At 39.2% G+C, this 23,864-nt stretch overlaps 1 protein-coding gene across 3 annotated transcripts in view; it reads right to left on the reverse strand.

Annotated features, from left to right (window-relative positions):
• PRIM2 (DNA primase subunit 2) overlaps positions 1 to 15,931 on the reverse strand; it is a 112,213-nt gene extending 96,282 nt beyond the window's left edge. For 2 of the 3 annotated variants that reach the window (XM_035322521.1, XM_035322522.1), the window contains exons 1-5: positions 15,857 to 15,931; positions 15,528 to 15,698; positions 14,685 to 14,788; positions 14,305 to 14,384; positions 11,457 to 11,577 (exon numbers count right to left, since the gene is read on the reverse strand). In XM_035322521.1, the coding sequence (XP_035178412.1) occupies positions 11,457 to 11,577; positions 14,305 to 14,384; positions 14,685 to 14,788; positions 15,528 to 15,681 (459 nt within the window). In that variant the 5' untranslated portion in view covers positions 15,682 to 15,698; positions 15,857 to 15,931. The remainder of the gene's footprint in view (positions 1 to 11,456; positions 11,578 to 14,304; positions 14,385 to 14,684; positions 14,789 to 15,527; positions 15,699 to 15,856) is intronic. The other variant, XM_035322520.1, reaches the window with a different exon arrangement.
• Between the last annotated feature and the right edge of the window lie 7,933 nt (positions 15,932 to 23,864).

Raw genomic sequence — 23,864 nt, forward strand, 5'->3', positions numbered from 1 at the left:
TAGATGATTACCAAATTAAAACTTTTAATTAGCATTTTGCATAATTTACGTAAACTGTGGTTCGTATCTTTACGAAGGTGAAAAGGGACATCCCCAGCATCTACATATTCTTCAATCACATTTATTCCTTATTTAATTCCACAATTTTATAGTACATCACCAGCACCATATGCGCAAACAAATACACGCAACTAGAATTACTGCAGCAAAATGCTTGTTTAGTCGTGGAGAAACTAAGCCACACTTATAGTTCAAGGGATCCTTAAAGAAGGGTAAATAAAGACCTCTCCTCATCCACCCTGTCACCACAAAAACAGTGGCAAGTGCATGTTCTGCCCTCCTTCCATTCAAAAATTCTGCCTCTTAGATTTACAAGGTGTTCTTATATTCACCTGCGAATTAAGCTTTATTAAAAACGCCTATAAGAGAATACTACAATTAGCTTTAGGTCTAAACATGACAATTTTTAATCAATGTTTACCCCATCTCCCCAACCCTTATAATGTTAACTCACTAAAAAACTCAAGTTGCTTTGCAGTCAACCCAACTATTTTAAGATGAGCTGAGATTTAGGCATGCAGCCAGCCAGTAAGACTACTTTGGAAAAACCACTGCTTCGCTATTACTTTGCGAACAGAGCTGCCAGTCAGACTTCCAAACCCGGGACTGCAGGAGAGCAGCCAAGGAGTACCACCTGCTGGTTGAACTGGCTCGATTCCCCCGCTGCTAACAGTGCTGAGAAAGGAGAGAGGGAGGTCTCCTGGGGATTTTCTTCCCCGGAAACATGACTACAGTCGACTACAAGAGGTAGCCATAGGCCTAGAGATCAGCACATTTTTCTCTCTATCAGGGCCAAGAACCAACTTTTGTCTGTGACAAAGGAGCCGTTTGTTTTCGCTTGCATTAAGTCGAATCCATCTTCTGAACCTCGAATGATTAAACAGAGAAATTACTTCCTTTGAAAAGAGGTACTTGAGGATGAAAAGTAACCCGTTACATTTTTTGAAGTGCTCATAGTGTATGTTTCACTGCCTTAGAAAACTCCAGCACTTCAACTATCCTTAAGCTTTTCCACATACATTTTTTTTTTCCATTATGACTTTAAGCATGGCAGAACACATACACTTTTAGCTTATAACAATAAGGCACTGTTCCCCACTCAGCCATGCATTTGTTCTGACCTTTGCTATCACCTGTTCGACAAGCATTGTTGGTTTTCACACACAAATGGAAAAAAGCAAGACACAAGTAGCAGGAAACGAAGATAAAATTCTGAACCATTTCCTTCACAAGCACAAACTGCAGCCTACTTGAACACAGTTACTGTGTTAGCTTGACATGTTTCCATACCATAAATTTGGGCTTTAGACAGTTTCGACTTTTAAGCATTCCTCCCCATTCTGTTTGGGGATGGAAGAAATGTTATTTGAAGCCTCTGAAATGCAAAGCTATAAACCCAAAGAGAAGAACATTATGGTTTATACACCTGGCACCAAAATGAATAATTACAGCCATGACCTTTCAGTGCACAGACACAATATTGAGTATTTTCTTTCACCTGTATCCGTATATGAGGACACAAACTAGTCCCATTCTCATTAATCCAAATCTGACTTCAGGATCTTCTGTACCTTCTAAAAAGGCAGCCATTAAACATTTTTCCAAGAAGCTACACTATAAATATTTATCCATCTGCCCCACTACTGAGATAAATGCTTTTTGAAGAAAGCATAACAATAATAATCAGAAAGTCTCTCACAGGAATGCTGTGATCATAAAAATGGAAATTAAAGAAGTTTAATTTCCACCGATTAAAGCTGCTAAAAAAAAAGCACTTTAACTTCAACATCAAAGAAGCACAATGGCAAAAAAAAAAAATTAGCTCCACTAACGCATTTTGCTCCTTCCTTTTATTTCACAGTTCATATTCTTTCCTCTCAAATGCTAGCAGCTACACTACAGAGCATGGGCTCCCCCAGCTGACTGTTCCTACCTGCTGTTCCTTCCCCATTGCTATGATACAAAGCATTTTGTTAAAGCAATGTATTTCATAACAGCAATTAAAAAAAATAGTTATTTCTGGGAAACTGCCAGTTGTGGTAAAATTAAAGCATCTATCCTAGAAGTTATAAAAAAAGACATAATACTTTTTTAGATTTCAAGTGGCTTTTCAGAGGTAAAGGAGTTCTCAGATGATTTAAACAGGATCTATGCTCTATGGAGAAGTAACAGCAACAGAGAAAAATGTATCTGAGAAGAAAGCACGCTTTGAAGTTTATCTTTCTGCACTGTGCAGAACAAATAATACAAAACAGAAACATTACAGGGAATCTGAATTCAATTACACATCATCCTTATACAGCAGATAAGGACACGATTATAATTCTTAATTCTCATTTCTTGTGGAAGCGGCAACAAGGAACTGCGTCTGTATCAAGGAGCTAACAGTCTGAAGACAAGATGAAAGAAGGGTCACAGGAGATCAGAATAATCAAGGCAATCACCAGAATTTCAGTGAAATACAATCTAAGATAAAACTTTACATTTTATTCTGCGTTCCAGTATATCAAGTTCAATTCTTGGAAAGTTACATCAATAAATCAAAGTATCTGATAGCACTGAGGGAAAAAAAAAATCCACAGGTGACAATTAACGGCCCACATGGATGTGTCAAAACCAAGCTGTGCTGAGCCAGTCTCACTGCCTTTGCGACAGTGCAGCAGAACCTCCGGGGTGGGAAAAATGCAAACATTGTATTGTGTCAAAAGCTCTTAAAGTCACTCCCATCTGACACTTTTCACAAGCAAATAAAGCAGATCAAATGAATCTCCTATAATCTGGGCACAAAACCAGCTGGAAAAACCATGCATGGAAAAATTGAACTCTAAAACAGAAAGGTGGATTAAGCCAAATTCTGCAAGCATCCATCCCAGTAGTTGCTATTTAATATTTTAGTTGCCAACCTGGTCACTACAACAGGAACAGGGTACACATTTAATTGCCATGAGACCAGGGATACTGTGAGGGCTCTAGAGGACAGGATCAGAAGAGAGAATCTCCTCTAAAAATGAAGGCTGTATTTCATTGCAGAAGTTGCAGGGCTCTGTCTCTAAGCCAGCTCTGTGCAAACAGGAACAGCTGATCAACTGGGTGCTCTGAAAAAAGGAGTTGAATGAAAACTCCCCATCTCCAACTTGGAGATAAAATACTCATAATACTGAGGATTTTTTTTAAAAAAAAGATGATACATGAATTTTTTCTCTGGATCATCTTAGTATAGTAATGGTTCAGCTGGAATACTGTGATCAGCTGATGCTACACTTAAAAAAGAAAATATGTTCCCCCCATTAAAAAAATGGGAAAAGAACAAGCACAAAAATGAAAATCCAGCACAAAAAGAGCCTAAAAGAAGAAAGAATGAGAAATAATTCGAGTCTTATTATATGTAGAAGGCAAATACAAAAAGAAACTTTCTTAGTAGATACAAGTAGAAAAAGACTTAGATTACTGCAAGTTACACTTAGGTCTGACATTAACGAAAAAAATATGGGAAAACTAAACCAATAAAATGACTACGAAGGTGTATGTTTACAGGGCAAGGTTTTGGTAGCAGGGGGCTGAAGGGGTAGCCTCTGTGAGCAAAGCCCAGCAGCTGCCCCATGTCAGATCAGAGCCAGCTCCAGATGGCTCCAAAAGGGACCTGCTGCTGGCCAGAGCCAAGCCAGGGAGCGACACTGGGTGGACCTCTGGCAGATTTAAGAAATGGGGAAAAAAAAACTGCCGTGCAACCGTAGCAGGGAGAGAGCAGGGAGAAATGAGAGTGAAGCAGCCCTGCAGCCCCCATGGTCAGAGCAGAAGGAGGGCAGGAGGTGCTCCAGGCACGCAGCAGCAGTTCCCCTGCGGCCTGTGGAGAGGCCCCTGGTGGAGCAGGCTGTCCCCCTGCAGCCCATGGGTCCCACATGGAGCAGATCTCCACGCTGCAGCCCGTGGAGCCCATGCAGGAGCAGCAGAATCTCCCGAAGTTCAAGAGCAAAATTAGGCATTGCTGCTACAGAAATTTGTACACAGGAAGGATGAATGCAAAAAACTGAGCTGGCTCAGTTACAGAGGGTTACTTTACAATACGGAGAAACAGAAGAGAATGGTAAAATGAGTATGGCAGAGCCATCCCAGGAATTAGAAGTTAAAATCCCTAGAACATGGCAGTTGTCTAGAGCTGAATTAGGCAGTTAATTGACAGTCCCTACAGTGACAGCCCTCTATGAAGAGGGCTACAAATAGGAAGGTTCTGCTCGTCATTTTAGCAAACAGAAGGACTGAGCAACAGCTGAGGACAAAAAAAAATGCATGGAAGGAAAGAAGTGTTAATGATTATAGGAATTAACATATAAATTAAACGGACAAGAAATGAAGAGAAAGACAATTTAGACTTCTGCTGGTGACATTTCCTTCTAAGGCAATATTACTCGAATACTAATTCCCAGTAACTGACACGGCAGTTACCGATCCAGGGGACTCTACTTCTGACTAATGAGCAAACCTAAAATACCAGTATGGCTAGATAAATTTTGACCCAATTTCTCTTTTAATGCTATAAATGACAAGTTGGCATATATGAAAAGAGTAAAGAATATTCTTTTAGAGTATTCTCATCACTTACAAAACACCTTTAAATGGCTGAAAGAAGCTGAATATATTAGAGGTCTATTTTTATTTCAGAAGCATGCAAACACCAAGCCTAAGATCTAAGAGTTACCATGCAATATGATGTGCACAGACACAGCTTTGAAGGGAAAGAAAAAGATCAGCAGCAGAGAGTGAAGGAAAGAATGAATTTACACCACTTTTATGACTTCAGGTTGTCAACAATGTGGTTAATTAATCCCTAGTGCTGGGTCACGTAAGAGCAAATACATAAACAATTACAAACTCATCAACTTAATCCAGCAATTTCTTTGAACACCACTGATCCAGGTACCTTGTGGCTTTCCTTACACTTACAGACACACTGGAAGCTCTTCAGTAACAACGTGATACGACAACAGTTGCCATAAATATTCTTATAACATCAAAAAGCCAATCAGAAGTTCAAATCAGTAAAGTAGGATTTAGCTCAGACTATGAAGGTCCAAAAGCAGTATTACAATAAAAAAAGTCCAAGAGCTGTCATTTCTCAAGGGCTTCTGATACAGGTACAGAAAACCATCTACAAAAAGAATATGAAAAAGTTGATGCAGGTGCAGGGAGAAGAATGAGGGGCACAAAGAGAGCAGGGCATGTGAAAACACAGAGACAGCAAACCTCAGTGATAAAGTTACATGATAAAGCAGGGCCTGGGCATAACATTATTAACTGACTCCAAAGTGGTCATATACCATAATCGGGCAAAAACATAATCGGGTACCCCTAAATTAAATAAATGAAAACATCAGATGTCGCAATAAATAAATCACAGTTAACAACCAAGCATCATTTACCTGCAAAATTTATATAATTATTTCAAATACTGAAAAAGTTTGAGATTAAAATACTTCCTTCCATGGCTATAATATTTAAAATATTCACTACATTTCCCTTTAAGTATCTTTAAAATACATTAATAGCTTTTACTGCCTGAAACTGTCAGGCATCATAGCTGCAATTATTCATTTCTAGTAAGATTCTAATGCTTTAATCTCCTAAATTAATATAAATCTTAACTGCACACCTGTGTTTGTGTATTCTCTTTGATGGGCTCTGTCACCTTAAATGTCAGCCTTTAGATTTCCTGAGTGCTCCTTAAGGGTTTCCCGTGCTCCCTATGTGACTGACTTTGCACACAGACTAATGTGCCTTGAGAGCTGAAATTACCTGCTATAGGTAAAAAGCTCCTGTATTTATCTAAATAGTGCTAACAGCACTATCCCTTCAAAACGTTTTCTCTTTCCTTTAATTATGAAATATAAGATATATGTATATTATGAGTCTATAGAATAGACTCAAAACACACTGAAATACCTCCAGAATCATTCCACGATTCTTCTGCTATTGTGGCAACTATCCAACTCGTCAGGGAAAAATAGCATTAAAGAGTACAGGCTAAAAACAAGCAAGCTTTAGAAACATGGAACTGGTTAGCAGGTATTTCTTGTACACTGGGGGAGGACGGGGGAAGAAAACTACATTGCAGAATCCTCTTCTCTCATTGAATGTCCCCTACTAAAGTGTCAAGAAATGCAGTAGACAAAAACACAAGCAATAAACTCCCACATCTCAACATACTCAAAGGCTGAGTGTGTATTCATGTGTTCTCCACTCTCTGGAAAACAAGTGAACAAAACTTCTACCAAACAACATATCACAGAGTGAGTATGTGTGTATAAAATCGTTTGTATTTGCCCCCAAAAGTTCTAAATTCTTTCAGAAGTTCAAAAACTGGATTTCTTCCCTGTCTTTCTCTTCACTGGAAAGAAGGATATGTTGTAAACATTGCTTTTGACACCATGGTTCAACTAAAACTTGCTTCCTGAGAAAACACAGGCTAAATTCTGAATCGTTCCAGTTGATAGTCGTCAAGACAACAATTTTGAGGGTGAAGCTATTCATGAAAGGCATGCTAATGATTTTCAGATAGAAATCTTCTTCAAAATTTAATCATTTTTAATTTTTAAAAAGCAATAAAAAATGCAAAGAGATATAGCTATGAAAGCTTATGTCTGAACAGCACAAAACTGAAGTCATTTATTTTCTAAAAACTGTCGGTATTATATTAGACAATAAATAATGGAAATGAACCAATTAAGACAGCTGCTCCCAGATACTACAAAGTACACTAGCTGCTATTATTTTTCTATTATTTGCAGTCAAAACAGGACTTGATTAGATCAATCTTTCTTTTTTCTGCCAAAGAAGCCGTTTTATATTCTGATTAAGAGCCAAAAAAACTTTTTATAGTACACCAAACAGCACCAAGCAAGGGGAAATGGCCTCAAGTTGCACCAGGGGAGGTTTTGGTTGGATATTAGGAAAAATTTCTTCACTGAAAGGGTTGCAAAGTATTGGAACAGGCTGCTCAGGGAAGCAATTTAGTCATCATCCCTGGAGATATTCAAAAAACATGTAGATGTAGAGCTTAGTGACATGGTTTAGTGGGGGACTCGGCAGTGCTAGGTTAAAGGTTGGGCATTGATCTTAGAGGGCTTTCCCAACTTAAGTGATTCTATGCTTCTATGAAAGCTTTAATCAGAATGGAACAAGAAAGTAATTTCATTACTATCCCAAACTAATGCCAAGAACTAAAACCTGAAGCCAGTTTTTGTCAGAGACATAGAATACAGTCTCTCAGAAGCTGAGACCATTAAGTTTGAGTTTTTCAAACAAAAATTTTAACTGTAGTAAAGTTTCAAATACTCCTCATTGGTCTCTGTTCTTGAGCACAACCTCAGCCCTTGCCACCACAGTCCTAACAATCTCTTTTTACCTAACCTAACAAACTCTTGCTTAAAGAAAAGTAAACCACCACTGCCATCTATGTAACACTTTCCCCCTCTACCATTTACAACTAACCGGGAGAATGTCAGTTGTCAAAGGCTCCAGGAGGATCTCAATCACAGCAAAAGCCTACAAACATTTGCAGAGTTTAAAATAAAAGTGTAAGCAATTAATAACATGGAAAGGTTAAGGAACCAAACGAGGCTGTCATTTCACATGATGGTTCAACTCCAGTTAACAGCTCACCACTAACAAAAAAAAAAAAAAAAAAAAAGGTAAAATTGAGGTCTCCTGCTCACCCACTTTTACTCTTGCTTTCCTTTTACCCTTCTCCTTTCTTGACATTTTATTAAAAACCACAGGCACTACCTCTCTCCCATGCTGGCATCAGTAGGTAGGATTATACATAGTGCTCCAAAATGATAGGTGCTTAAAGTGTTGAGCACTGAAAGCTCAGTTCCAGTTGCCTGAGCAGCAAGTCCAGGCATGTTGTACACTTACCTGCCAGAAAACATTGGTCAAAGCTATTTCCAGCAAGTGATTAAAATGTAATCTACCTTTTAGTAATTCACAAAGAGTGTCTCAAAGATACACTCAAAGCAAGCTTAGAGTTTTTGAGAAAGCCCAGAGGTTTCAGAGGTTTCTCACAGAATTACTGAAGATGAATGCACTAACTCAATCCAGTGACAGCTTTGTAAAAACACCTCAAGAATATACTTAAACTCCAAATTTCTGTAACACACTGTTAATGTTTTGTTTTACACAAATACGGTATAAATTTTGAATGATCATAATCCTGTGCATGTTCAAATACAAATTCATTATGCCAATGTCATATTTCATCTGAATACTTTGAACAGCTTATTGCCTCCCATTTATAACTAATGGGCTTTTTTATACTCAGGTAAAACTCCACAGAGCAAATATTTACTTACTGAAATAAACGTTTTCCCATTTATTTTGCTCCATTAGCAATATAAGTGTCAATCAAAATGCACAAAAAAACTTATCAAAGTGAAGACATTTGTTTTCATTACATTTCATTTCCATTTTTATTTTCAGAAAGTTCTTGCTCTTTGATTAAAATTCTCTTTAATTGTGAAATCAGTCCTATCATTTCAAACTCTTCACAGCTGTCATAAAAAATTCAAAACGTCTGATATTTTTTCCTCTAGCTCTTAACATCTTAATTTAAAAAAAAAAAGATGGAGAATATCTCTGGCACTAATGTCTTCAAAGAAGATCTTAACTGCTGCTTAAATGTTATTCCTGACTGAGACTGAAGACTTCTTGATTCTGTAAAGCAGTAATTCCCAATCCAAAATTCACAAAACCTCAGGAAGCAGTCTGCAAAACCTCTGCAGGAGTTTTTAAGAATACACATCTTGCTTTCTCATGCCCGTAAACAAACATGAAAAGTAGAGAAGTGACACTTAATGAGTTCTTTATATTTAGCTTCACTTTGTGCTGTAACTGAAAACAACCGTGACCAAAGAACTATTTCTTACAGTGGTTCTTAGGAGTTTAACTACCGCAATGAGTTTAACTACTGCATTGAGACACTGCAATGCCAGACTAAATCAAGGTCTGAACTCCAGGAGCTCTGGCTTATCCAAGATTAGAATTCTGAAATGCGGAGCCATTACCTAGAAGCTGCAAGGTGCTGTCTTCTCTTTGTAAAAGTTTAACTAGCTTTCATAGGGTATCTTAAGCAATTAAAATCCAACAGGAGAATTTCCATCTGTTTACCAAGACAGAAGCTGAGTATTAATTTCAGAATTTCCTTTCACTAGAGAGGACCCCTATTTCCAACAGGGGGAATACAAAGCTTTATCTTGCTCTGTGCACAGTAAAGCATGAAAACATTGTAACTTCCAACAGAAAATGATGAACAGGACAGTTCATCTTTAATTCCCTTTTAAAGCCTTTTACAAGTACAACTCAAAGAGAATACATTTTTTACAGTGGCTTTATTTTTAATGTCTCCTACATACCACCACTGAGGTTAGACCTCTTTCAGATTCGTATAGAAATCTTTCACTCATGACAGAAGAGGATTTTCAATGAAATGATGCTTTGTTGCCTCACTAGGCGTAAGAAAGGAAAACCTTCTTAATCATTTCCATAAACTGAAGGCACATTCAATAGCATAGAATCAAGCCATACTCCTAGCTATTTCCAGCAGCCTGTAAACATTAATTTATTCTCACAAACCTGAGTGCTGAAACTGTGACAGGACAATATGAGACTGGGGAATATGCAGCAGAAATACAGCTCCACAAACACAGCATTTGCTGAAATGTCTGTTGAACCAAAGAATGACATTTATAATGTCATGACAGTCATAATGCCTCAGAAAGACCCAGAGCCACTCTTTAGCTAGACAAATTCATTCTCAATATTACACAAGTCATCTTTTATCATCAATACGTACTGGTGCCAGATCTTTCAATTCAGCAACACAATTACACACAAAGTCAGCCACATCTTAGAATATTCAAGGATGTTGTTGGTTTTGGTTTTGGTTTTTCTTTTTTTTTTTTTTGATTAAGTAGTATTTTAAGAGATTTTTTTTCAGTGTAGCAATGATGATACATCTTTTTTTTATAAATTCTATTCTGAGAACTACAGGCAAACCTGGGGCTTTGTAATCAAATAGTTTGTGGCTGCCATGCAGAATTTTATTGAAGTCATTAATCCAGAAAATGCAATATCCATTTTCCAGTTCAGAATAGGAATAAAAAGAACAAAAGACAGCAAAAGATTATTTCATCCCATAACAAGATACCAGGTTGCCAAGTACCTAATACCAAGAGGAATAACTATATAGAAGTTCGATTTCCAAGTTTCCTCACTTGCTAAAGTATTTAAAATACCTGTATGTTCATACTCTATAATTCACATTTATGCCTGGGTATAAAGTTTATATAAACTTATTTAATTGTACATTAATACCATTTGTTTTAAAACTGTACAGAAATTCTTCAACAACTGTATCTAATAGCTTAAAAAAGGTAAACAATAGTTTTGGTTACACATCTGCATTCCAGTAACTTGCAGTAACTAGTAGAAGCAAGCAGAATCAAACTGATTTTAGCATGCACAAATGTGCAACCATGTGTTAGAAATACACTTGCACAACAGAAACCTATTTTTTCCACCTACACGGACAATTATGCAGTAAGTGCATTCTTGAGCAATCCATACAGGATTTTCATAATTTCATTACAATATTCTAATGATGCCCTCTATCTTAAGTATTCCTTGAAAGCATTTCTTTTTTAGTTTTCCAGAGTTCAGTATTCATGAAATGGCAAGGTTGACAAAGTCTCCAGATCAGCGTAATTTGCTTTGGTTACTAAAGCAAGAAGCCGACATCTTAACGTTAGTAGACTGCAAAGGTTCTAGAATAAAGTTTATTAATGAAAGACACATGCTGACCAAGACTATTTCCCAATTTAAGTAAACGGATGAGAATGGATTACACAGTACATACTTTAGAATAAAACACAGCCATCATATTACCACTGAAACCTTTAATATGAGGGAAGCATATTTCACACAATTCATCACTAATGTGCAAAAGAAAGCAAGGTGATTCCAACCTGAGTGTTAGTTGCTGACTGACAGCTGAAACAACCTTATCTGAAGAACACAGTAACCCATCTAGAATCTTGATTCAAAGATACCTCCCTTAAACTGTTGTAAAAAATGTTTAACTTATTTTCATAATTACACAGTTTGCAGTTAAATGTTGGTTGATAAAGCAGATGGAGCTTCTTCAGTTGCAGCACAAAATTACATCACTTAATCCTCATTTCCGTTGCAAGACTCCAAGTTCAGAAGGAATTCTGTGTGTGTGTGTTTTTAAAGCCTCAAGTTCACATTTATTTTTTAAACAGAAGTACAGAAACTACCTTCAGGAAAATTTTTAAAACCATCAGGCACACACTACATAACACAAATCCAGAAAGTAACATACTTACAGCTTCAAAATGTAAGTTAACATGCTCCAGGAATTTCTGCCTTAAACCTTCAGTCAGTTCATTGAAGCGGTATCGAAAGAGATCCATTTCTTGTTGAAGAAACCAACGCCTGAGATCCTCACTGCAGAGAAATGACCAAAAAATATGTTTTCTGATTATGCATCCTCTCTTTCAACACAAAGCAAGCCTCGTGAACACAACATTAAATGGAGGGCTGACTTTGTCATGGGACCCACAAACTGAGGAGCTTGTAAGAGAAGGCAAGAAACCTTCAGGAAGGGGCACTTAGCAGAAAAGACTTTTGAAGAGACAATACCTAATGGAGCATGACTGTGCACGTTTCGAAGAATGGAGGTAGTCAATTTCAATACTAAAAAATGCTCTGCAGGTATTGAAATTGTTAGCCTCTTTTATTAACCTTTCTTACCTATTTTAGTTTCATCATTTCTAGTTGTTCTAGATAAGGATAGCCACCCACAGATAATATTCTCCTTAAAGTATAGCTTTTCTTTTTCAACATGGCACAATATTTTTAGTATCACTATTAACTTCACAGTTAATCTAATGATGCGTTACACAGCCTACTTTTAAATATTACTTTTGGGGTAACCCCTAGCTGGAGGAACATGCACACCTACCAGGAAAAGCTGATGAAAACTTGTACCCCTGGGTGGCACTGTTGGACCACTAGACACTGAGAAAGGGGCTGCAGCAAGAAAACACACGCCTGACAACACACTCTCTGCCAGGCCACAGGGAACTGAATCAAGCTAGTTTGCAGTTATGCCTATTTAAGCACACTTTTCAGACACAGGTTGCTATATTAGTAGCTTTCACCACCTAATCTAATGATTTGCGCCAAGCTCATTTTTTCTGACCTCGTACAGTAAAATCCTACAGAGTAAGGTATTCTGCTTGCTTCCCAAATTTATCTTTTGGAGAACATGACAGGTTTAGAGCACAGAAGTATTTCCTTCCTGCAATACCTGCTTTCCAAGACAGAATATACAGGATGCAGTGTCACCTCTGTGCTTATGATACAATTTTCCATTCTCTGAGTAAGCACTAAGTCTACCTTTAAAAATAAAAAAACTATTTAAAGCAGAAACTGTTTAGCCAGCTTCTTTACTGTAGCACTGTATCAAAGCTACTTGTATACAAACACAAGAATAAACATTTGCAAATAGTTTAAAGAGTGCCTTGGACCCTGGCCAAGACTTGCCCTTCCCCAAGGGGTTTTTCCCCTTGACTACCAAGCCAAGCTCTGTCCTGCTGATTCTGCAGCCCAGCAAAACATGTGTTCATTTCTGCACCGCATTTCACCCTCAAAAAGCTGCTCACCTCTGACCTGCCTATAGCCTAGCTCTTAGGATACTTCCTCAAAACACCTGGTTTGAACGAGGTCTCCCATTTCCCAAGGAAACACCCAATCAGATGAGCTATCATACAACAGATGAGGTCCCTCTTTTAAAAAGGTAAGTCACAGAGAAAAAGAAAACAGTCCAAATATCTGAATCTGTCATTAATTCCAGGAGATTCCAGAGCAATTTTTAAGAGATGAAGGGAAAAACAAAAAGAACATAAGCACTAGAAATGAACAACTAGTTATTCATAACTCCATGCATGTATAATAGAGAGCAGTAGAAGGAATTTCACTTGTAATTGTGTTGTTTGTGTCATTTCCTTCTATCAGGATTATAAACTATGCCAGAGAAGGGCCTCACCAAGGGCCATAGTGAGGTTTCCTCCATCTGGAGGCTTCTGAGGCCTCTGCTACATCCCATTGTGCTCAGGCAGTCCGTAGCCAACTACACACAATGTGCTCGGTCTGCTCTGGTCTGTTCTCCACCACACTGCACCAAACTCTCACCTGTCCCAAAACCTATTCCAAGGAAGATCTCCATCCATTTCAGCTCCATCTCTTTGCCTAGAGCACAGTCCCTCCTCACCTCCCTGGCCTGTTGTTCCCCCAGAGCCTGTATGCATCCATAACAGCAACTCAGTCACCTCAGCTATCACAGTAACACAGCACACATTCTACCACTCTCACCAAATTTAAACAAATGATACTGCATAAGAGTGCAATTGAATTAGCAATTCAAGCCAAACATACTTTGTATTGGCTGGTTTTAATTAGAAAACAGGACAGCAATGGCAAGGAGTTAGGAGTTCATACTGATGCATAACAAAGCTGCTAATAGACATAAAGCACTGACAACCACTATCATCCAAAGACTGAAGCTGAGACAAAACAAAAGCACTTGACAGGAGCAACTACACGCCTCAGATTACACATGAAAAAATGGTATGCAAGCATCCAAAAAAATCATCTTTCTTTTAGAAGCAGAGAACAGTCAGTGGAAAAAACCTCAAACTCAAGCAGTATTTTTAGTTTCCCAGAAATAAGGCTCTCTTTTGACAATATTATAAAGCCTATTTACATAGGTATCTGGTCACTAAGAAACAGCTTAAGTATATACAGCAGTTAAATTGAATTGTCCATAATTGAAACAATGACTGATAAACTGCTGTACTTTATTCTCAAAAGAGATGCCAAAAAGAATAGACTCAAATCAATGCTCAGCGTGTAAAACCCAGAAGTTTATATATTACAAAACTAAAAAATAAAAATTACTTCAAAAACTGGACATTAGTCTTAATCCTGAATGTGAATTTTTATCACAGTTGAAATCATGCTTCTAGATGGAAAGGCCTCTACTTGAACCTACCTCTGTTTAGTAGCCACTCAGCTCCGTAATATCTATAAAACCTATGATAAAGTGATGTAACGTAACATCTACATCTGAAGTTATGAATAAGACTACAGAGTAATCCAAAAAGTACTTACGACTGGCAATAAGCGAGGCGTAGTATGAAATGAGAGATATGGTCCTTTCGTCTTGCATCATAATCATCCTCAGCCAAAGCCTACAAAAAATGTATTATTTCAGAGAACTCATGTCTTCCAAATTAAACATCCACAATTAATTTATCACGGCTGTTTAACATCATATTTATACTCCCATTTAAGACAACAAACACAAGACTATTAAAGGGGATTGACAAAAGAAAAAATCCTGTACCCTTGAAGACAAACCCGAACTCTGACAGAATACCACAATTTAAGTTTTAGGAATAGTATTTCATCACCTGTATCTTTATTCAGAATTTCTGAATGGTGCACAGAAAACAGTGCAAAAAAGATTCCTCTTTTTCATTTATACTTACTTTGTAGGGAAACTTAAGTCTGCGGAACTCATTCTCCAGCTTTGTTTTGTATGACTCGCTAGTTCTTACACAGCTCAAACCAAGGTTTTCAACTACTTTAAGCACTGGGGGGGAAAGAAAAAAAATGAGTTAATATTAAGAGACAACACCTTACAACATCTTACTGTATCATGACTTGAGATATGAATAGAATGGGTAAGGCCACATAAATTGCTTTTTGATGTAAGGCGAGCAAAAGGGTACAAAATACGGCGGACAGAGTGTGGCCCACCTTATCTGTAGCCCACAAGACCTGAGCAGCTCACCCAACTCCGAGATCCATGCAGTCAGTACAGAAGGGGAGACACCTGACTGATGGATCAGCCTCACCAGTTTTCACGGTACTGAAAAAAAACTTGGCTTCAACTGTTTGGGGGAGTTCAGGGGAACCCTGGCTCACAGTTTCAACCACTGTACATCCAGCGAGTGCATCCGCTGTACATCCAAGCATCCAGCAAGGATATCCAGAAACTGAAACATTCTCATAAAACACAATTCTACAGTCCAAAACCGTAAAATCCTGACTGGTACATACTGAACATTCACTGTGACATCAGCTCTAGTTCTTCGAAATATCTACAGCAGCACTTTCACCGTTAACAGGGGTACGCTTTAGCGTGAGTGGGCTGCTAATTTCTGTCAGTAACAGGCAGACAGGGTACGTCACGCTTGTCAAGAGCACAAAATTATGCCAGAAAGAACCCAAAACCCCACCGTGACGCTTACACCCAGAAAACCCCGAGCGAGGCAGGTTTGGGCCGGCACCCCCGGGGCTGACAGACTTTGCCCGGGGACCCTACTCACGCCTCAGGCGGTCGACGGCGAAGCTCTCAAACTCGGCGAGGGAAATGTTCTCGGTGGGAGGCTCCTGGTAGAACTGCAGGCTGTGGGGGTACGGGTCCCGCCTGTCCCCGGCCAGCCTCGTGTGCCGCTGCCGAGCTCTGCTGCTGAACTCCATCCCCGCCGCCGGCAAGCCTGCGGGACAGACACGGCCACTCAGGGACGGGGCGGGGGGGGGGGAAACGGAGGCCGGGGAAAGAGCCCCCAGCCCTCAGAGGGACAGGGGACAGGGTTGTCGTCGCTCCCCACCCCCCCGGCGGTCCCGTCCCCGCCGCCAATTCGCGGCCCCCCACCTGCTCCCGCTCGGGCCCCGCGCGCGCTCCGGCTTCCCGCGCACCGCCCGCCCCGCCCGCTTCCGTCCCGCCCCGTCCGGCTGTGCCCGCACTCAACATGGCGGCCTCGGCGACGGGCGCCTGCGGCCGCTCTAGGCGCTGAGGGAGCTCTATGGTAGCTGCCTCAGCTGCCGTGGCGGGGAGGTTGGCGCTGACAGGAGTTGCTGACGAGTTTAACTGCGGTGATATGGGATTTTTTGGCAGTCACGACAGGACTTGTGGTCAAGCAGGGTGTGTGTGTGTGTGTGTGTGTGTGTCCTGCACGGCGGCTTCCCCTTGTCCCCTGTGCAGCTGCCGCCGTTGGTGCTGGTGGCAGGAGGTGAATGCCCCATGGTGGCACCCTCCACGCCATCCTCGCCCAGGGCACCAAACTTTTCTGAGGAAAAAAAAAATAAAAAATAAAATGTAAAATATTCTTCACTATTTTAATGTTCTTTTTTTTTTTTTCAAACTCTGAATTTTTGAGAAATCTCATGGATGACTTTGAATGTCTGTCATGGCAGTAATTTTCACTACTTCTCTTTCTTGAGACATTTTCAGTGTTACGTATGCTGAACTTCAGTATAATAAAGTGATTCTGTAGTTTCTGTAATTTGAGCTAACAATAACTGAGCCAGGTAGAGTTGTTCAGTAGTACCAGACCACAACCAGCACTGGATATCCATTCAGGAGGGCCTGGCCATAAAATCATGGTGCATACATTCATCATCTCAGGTATCTGACGTTATCTCCAAAAGTTAAGGCATCCACCCGAGGGGTCCTCTGGTGCGCTTAAAATGGTCAATGCTCTTCACAGCAGAAAGTGAGCATGATTCCCAACCTCTTTATTGCTGGGATTGCCCCCACCCAGATGCAGGACCTTGCACTTGGCCTTGTTGAACCTTGTGAGGTTCTCACAGGCCCACCTCTCCAGCCTGTCCAGGTCTCTCTGGATGGCATCCCTTCCCTCCAGCGTGTCAACCGCAACACACAGCTTGGTGTCATCGGCAAACTTGCTGAGGGTGCACTTAGTCCCATTGTCCATGCCACCAACAAAGATGCTAAATAGCTCTGGTTCCTGCACTGACCCCTGAGGGACACCACTCATCACTGATCTCCGCCGGGACACTGAGCCATCAATCACAACTCCTTGAATGCTACCATCCAGCCACTTCCAAACTAGAGATGTTGGTTGATCATCTTGCAGCGAAGTCAGAGTATAAAGGGATGGAAAATCAGAACTACCGTGCAGCTTATACCCACAAAGTAATAAATAACTAAATAAATAAATAAATAGAATCAATAGCTTAGGCTGGCAACTTGTTTTTAAGAACAGCAAAGCTGCCTACCACGGACCAGGACATGTTCATGGTCATGGGCAACACTTAAGATATTTCAGTTAACTGGATAGCAACTTTAACAAACAGGCCCTTCAGAAGCAAGCCTAAAAATGTAGACTGCCCCTGTAGCAGCCAATTAAAGATGGTGTTGAGTTCTCTTGATATGGTATAACCCACTCCAGTTAATCTTTGAAACAAGGCAGCGACGTCCAAATTGCCTACTGAGAATAGTCCTGTGCCCCTGTGCCCATGCCCACCTGTGAAGTGTGCTGTTTGTTTTGGGCCAAACCTCTGCCAGGGATCATCTGAATAGTTTGAACAGATAAAATAACCTTCATTCTTTAGGTCTGCTCTGTATTTTTCCAGGGGAAAAATAAAATAATAAAAAAAAATACTAACAATATTATATACTTAACCCAAAGCATCTTTCTTAGCTTTCTTCAAATAGCCAGTGCTCATATCTGCATGTGTTTTTTATTGTTGTTGTTGTTTTTGCTTTTCCAGGTGGGTGCCACAAAAGTTTCTTTGGAGTAGGAATGAACCTGCCAAAATCCATCTTCGTCGCATGGGGGCAGAAGTTTTGCTTTTGGCAGGGTAATGTTTGATTCCCAAGAGTCGTTTAATACCCAAGAGATCTTATTCAGACTGGCAGTGCATGGCTCATGGCAGGTCAAGGAGAAACTAAGAGCTTGCACATTTGTTTTGAGTGCTGTACATGACCTGGACAGGAGGGGGAGAAGTTTGACAATGCTGAGGGGCCCTCTGCAGAAACCAGCAATGTTTTAAATTTTAATTTAAAGTAATGTTTTAGGGTTTGGCACATAAGCAGTGGTACCACACATTTAGAACCCATGCCATGCAGTTTGTTGGCTATCACCGTTTCTTCTGTTAACCATGTCCTGCTGATTTTTCACAAGTCAGCAGCTATGTCAGTGCGAGCCATTTTCTATTTTTCTTTGTTGCTCTGCTCGTTTTCTTTTCCATCTAATGCTGAGTACTGATACTCAAATTGTCTGAAGTTAGGTGAAGACCTAATCATTTTATTTTATTTTATTTTATTTTAATTTTATTTTTTAAAAAGTATGTTAACTATTTACACAGACATAATAATAATAAAAAAAAAGTCATATGATTTAGAAACAAAATTAACATCTATGTTACTAGACTCAAATACTCAAATAAATCTTACAATATAAAAACCTCATGAGGGGGTTGCCAGCCTTTTCACACAAAACTTCTTTTCTTGGGAAAAGAAAACAAACAAAGAAGTGAATAGATATCATCTTGGGGGAGAAGTTCCCAAACCACAATCAAACTTTATCAAGATCTGTATATGGTGATAGTTCTCATGATAGTGTTTTGCTTACTTTTTTCCATTTCTATTTTCATTATTTCCACAGCAACATGACCAGTAGGGTCTGGTTTAGAAGATTTTATTACAGAATCATTGATGTTCCAACAACCCACCTCACAAATGTTTTGCAACAATACCCATATGGCCAGCTGTCAAACTGTCCCCATCACCCCACCCAAACACAGTCCCATCTAGCATACCCCAAACTCCTACTGTTGTGCTAATTAACAACAAAAATATTTATATATTTTTTTTTGCGTTACATATGTATGACTGCACATTTTCTACTCCCACTGTTGTTGTGCTAGCTAGCAGTGTCCAGTGCTAATCATTTGGAGCCCAGTTCTTTTCTACTTGCACATCTACAGCTCCTAAAAAGAAAGTAAACAGGGTGATGCCAGCATCTTGTCTCTCCTTCAAACTGCCTCATTCATCCTTCAAGTCTAGCTTGGACCTCTGCGGAGAGCAGGGATTAGCACAAAATGTCCCTTCTCTGCTCCCAGCTCTTACTTAATTTATCCATAATCTTATTTACTGCTTGCATCATCAGTCTGACTGAATTCTCATATAACGCAGTCTTTATATATATTTTCATAAATTGTTCTCTTGGTGCTTCAATTTCTTAAAAAAATCTACTTGAATAGTTTTTAAAACTTTCATTTACGCAGTTTTTAGATTTCTCCATCACTTAACTCAGTTCCTTTACTGACCTGGCTTTCCCAGAAGTCTTGACTGGTTTACGCTTCTGTTGCAGTGTATTTGTGTCCTTGCATCCACCTTCTCTTTGGATGACTGTTTTGCAGTAACTTTCTCTGCTCCGTGCTTGATATTAGCTCATTAAATATTTGCCAGCCGGGTTATACTGAGACTTTTTTCTGACTGTGATGTGCAGCTACCTCTGTATTTACTATAAATAGCATGGTAAAGGTTCTGTGCTAGCCTTTAAATTCCTTCAGGCTCCACAGTGAGTAAAGCATGACTCATGCACTGAAGAGAGGTTCAGGGGGCTATTTTGGAATACATTCTCTGTCTCTCAATGTTAATTTATTTAAATAGCGAGGTTACATCCCTTCTGACATCCTAAGTCACTCTGGCTCCACTTGTGCTTTTGGATACTGGATTTAGTTCCCAACCTCCCTGTCCAAAACTCTAGTACATGGGAGATACAACTTCACAGTCATATTTAATTTATCTTGACAGGTCTGCCTCACACTGCAAGCATCTTCTTCAGTATGCTGAGGATGCCATAGTGAACATGCTTGCTAGTTCTTTGTTCCATTATATATCTTATTTTCAGTCCCTGAGCATCCATCATTTCTCAGGCTACATATCAAGGAAGGATCTGCTCTGTCCCTGTGCTAGACTTTTCTGAAAGGATGCCACACTTACACCATGTTAGATGTTCCATGTGTTTTAAAACATTTTGCCTGACATTCTGAGCCTCTGGAGTTTTCTGACCTTTTTTTTTTTTTAACACTGATAATTTTTGAGTATTTGACCACTGTTAGATAGAGAAGCCATGCATGCCCCATCCCTGGAAGTGTTTAAGGCCAGGCTGGATGGGGCTTTGAGCAACCTGGGCTGGTGGGAGGTGTCCCTGCCCATGGCAGGGGGTTGGAACTGGGTGATTTTAAGGTCCCTTCCAACCCAAACCATTCTGTGATTCTATGATTCTATGTTAACAAGTTCTCATAAATTTGAGAAATTAGAGTCTGAAAAAAAAAAAAAAAAAAAAAAAAGGAGATAGAGGAGATAGAGAGAGCCTGGGAAAGAAAAGCAGAACTCAGCCAGTTTTGTGTGCAGAGCAGCAGCAACCAAGCAGTTAACACAAACATCCTGGCTGATCAGCATAAACATAGCTTCAGCTCAGCCACTGTGTGATTGTTTCTAAACAAAGAGACAGAGGAAGATTTGAAAAATTGAGCATCAGGGCTTAGAATGTAGAATTAATTTGTAGACTGAGTATATTCTGCTGCATGAGGAACCTTTCTTCTTTTGCTAGTGTAATGTCTATCTTTACCATATTTAAATTGTGAACTTCTGAAACACCTAAACCAGTTTATCAGTCTGTCTACATGTACAGATACTGATGTTCTCTTTTCTTGGAAATTATTACCACTAAATTAATTTACCAAAAGAAAATTTGTTACATATAACATATTTGCTGCACTTCTTATACTCCTTTGAGATTAATCCATTTCGTACCTGCGTGGCGGTAAAGAGTAGCATCCTTTCTTATCAAGTGATCTGTAGATAATTGAAAATCTTCATTAACCCCCAAAATATTGCTATGCAAAATAAAATTAAACTGCCTAAAACCTAGTCAAATCCTGTATCTAGGATTTTTATCTATTTTTGAACCACATAAAGAATTAATTATCAGATTCACAGTAAAGAAGGTTTAAAATATTTTTATAAGGAGAATCTCTTGTCTGAAAATTTAAAATTATGATTCTGACTGCAATAAAGGAAACCCACCACAACATATGGATTTTCTTCAGCCTTTTCAGTGTTTATATAGGGATACTGAATAATTCAGACTTGGCCAGGCAGATTTCCCATTTTAAGCCTATGACTTGATGATGAAAAAATGTCCTATTCAGTGCTGACACACACTGAGTTTTCAAATACCCAGCCGTTGTGTAAAGGAGTCTGTAAGATTCCAACCTAAAAGTAATTGGCAGCTGTGTTAGGGTTACCCAGAGCACTTTCACTGTTCCAAGTGGAAACCCAAAAAACAAGCGCTCAGGAGTATCCAGTGTGCCCAATCTAGCCACTAAACCTGCACCTATCTTTTAAGCTCTTCTTTCAAAAGGAAGAGTTTCCTATGGGATTATTGGAAAGAGGGAGCTATCCTGCTGGCCTCCAAAAGGACATCCAGTCTGTGTAAAATTAGGTGCCTGGGTAGCTGATTTATTTTCCACTTGTTTACCTCAAGTTTGTTTGTTTTTCTGCTTTGTTTTCAAATGCAGATGTGCACGGAAGTGAAAACTTAAGCATTTTTGCAAGTTATGGGAAAAGAGTGTTCCCTGTATGTAATACCAGGTCCTGTTCCCTGTTATGAATTAACAGCAAGCTAAGGAGTTAGAGGTAAATCCCACATTGCTTAAGCAAGCAAAATTCCAAATTAATTGGAAGCTGCTTAAGGAAGACATACAAAATCAAGACTATTAACATACTAGCTAATTCTTTAGCCACCTTCCTACTAGAAACTAAATACTTGCATTATTTTATCTTAGTCCTTATTATTTTGTCTTCCTACTACTTTTATTTTGTTATAGCATCACCTTTGGCTGAGGGTAGAAGCAGAAGCTGTGTTAAAGAAGCCACACTGACTAGTTTATTAAAAAGCAACAGTGCAAAGTTCAAATAAAGACCCCCTCTCCCCATTAAGTCTTCTCTGAAACTGCAGTGGTTTCACTGGAAGCAAAATATAGCCTCAGAACTTAAGCCTCAAAGCCCATCCTCCAGCACTGTTGACATCAGTTCCTAGTGTAGCTCTCCTTAAAATTCAGGCTTGCTGATAGAGCCGTTGATTTATTTTCCGACTGCAGAACTAGAATAACTATTGCCACCAGCATCTTGGTATCTTTCTTCAGACCACCTATTTGAATATGTAGAGATCTTTTACACCCATTATTGTTTGGAAAGCTACACAGTACTTTTGCAGAAAATAATAATAATAAACAGCTTTTAAATAACCAGTAAAATTGCCCACGATATTGACATATGGAGTTGAGATTACTGTCTTTGCACTTGGAAGTAAGAAACCAAGTATATTAGTTACACAACTGACTACACAGAACTTTCACAACAACAAAGTTATTAGACTATGTTGAAGACCAAACATTTTTATAACAAATCCAGTAACAGTTAAACATCATGGTGAATCTAAATGAATCCAGTTGATATACCTTATTCTTATATTGTAGGTGGTATTGATGCATCACAAAAAAAAAGTGTTCTCTCTATACATATTTATTATATTTATTTTTATGAGCCCCCTGCTTACCTGGATATCTGAATGGTATTACCTGCTTTGGTGCATGTAGTTTTGCCTTCTCAATGAAATAAATGTATACTGTTCAACATGGGCACAGATGATGGCAGATACGTAATTACATATCGAGTGTTGAGTACACATGCCGGTATGGAGCACCTCACCAATTTATGATGAATACGATGATCTCCATGATGACCCGACACTCCATGCCAGTGTTCTTCCAAGGTCTTTTAGTTTAGTCCAAACTTCGGCAAAAGTCGACTTTGAAAGCAGCAGAAAGCAAAGCTCAGGCAGGCAGGTACGATGGTTGTAATGACAGTCATCACGGGTAAAATCACTGCTAGTATTTCTCTTTGCTCTTTGTCCTTGCCGTTTGTTCTCTGGCAGCCTGTACTCTCTCGTTTCCTTCTTCTCAACTGCATAGCAAAGGGTGAACATGCTGCAGCCTTCACCTTGCAAGGAAAGCTCCCAAACCAACAGGCATCTATAGGCAGATTCTAGAGGGCAAGGAAATAAAACAAAATTAGCAAAGTTTAGCTGCAGAAAATCGGTCAATTGCACAGCAAAAATACTGAATTTTCCATTTCAGAGAGCCAGCCAAGTCCTATTTTAGAATAGCAGAAAGATCACGTGTTACAGCTGTTGCAGCCTACAATCACCTACCATTTCAAAGATCTTTCTCAACAATCCTAAAGAATGGAAGTCTCAAAGCAACAGAGGACTTTTTTTTTTCTACAAATTCCACAGCTGAGGGGTCACACCACACAAAGAGCTCACAAAGTGGACCAGTTTGTGTGCCTAGTTTGAACGGCTTGTTATATTCCAACAATTCCAACAGATTTATTTGATTTTTTTTTTTAATCTGTCTTTCTTCTGTTCCCTGTGCAAGGTCTCAATTTGAATGCAAAGTCTTTCTCTTACTCTTCAGGACAAGCAAGCTTCTATGCCCAAAGGATCACTTAAATTCCAAGTTTAAGGTTGATATTTCTGTTCCTCAGGAATAAAACATCTTTCTAAAGAGGTAGAGGAAGATAGGAGTTTGGGGAGGCAGTTTTCCATAAGTTCCTTCATGCACAATAATTTCTCTGCCTTCCTGTATTATAAATAAATAAAATATATTTATTTTTAAAATAAATATAAATACTTTTTAAAAAATAAAACAATAGCATGTAGAAAAAAAAGCTACAACTTCACATACAGTTCTCCCTCTGGTAAGAGTAAGAGAGAAAGAACCAACCACGTGGAACAAATTCATAATATTGGATGAATCACTCAAAGTTGTTTACACATTAG

The sequence above is a fragment of the Oxyura jamaicensis genome, chromosome 3 (assembly GCF_011077185.1).
Source record: "Oxyura jamaicensis isolate SHBP4307 breed ruddy duck chromosome 3, BPBGC_Ojam_1.0, whole genome shotgun sequence".
Taxonomy (NCBI): domain Eukaryota; kingdom Metazoa; phylum Chordata; class Aves; order Anseriformes; family Anatidae; genus Oxyura; species Oxyura jamaicensis.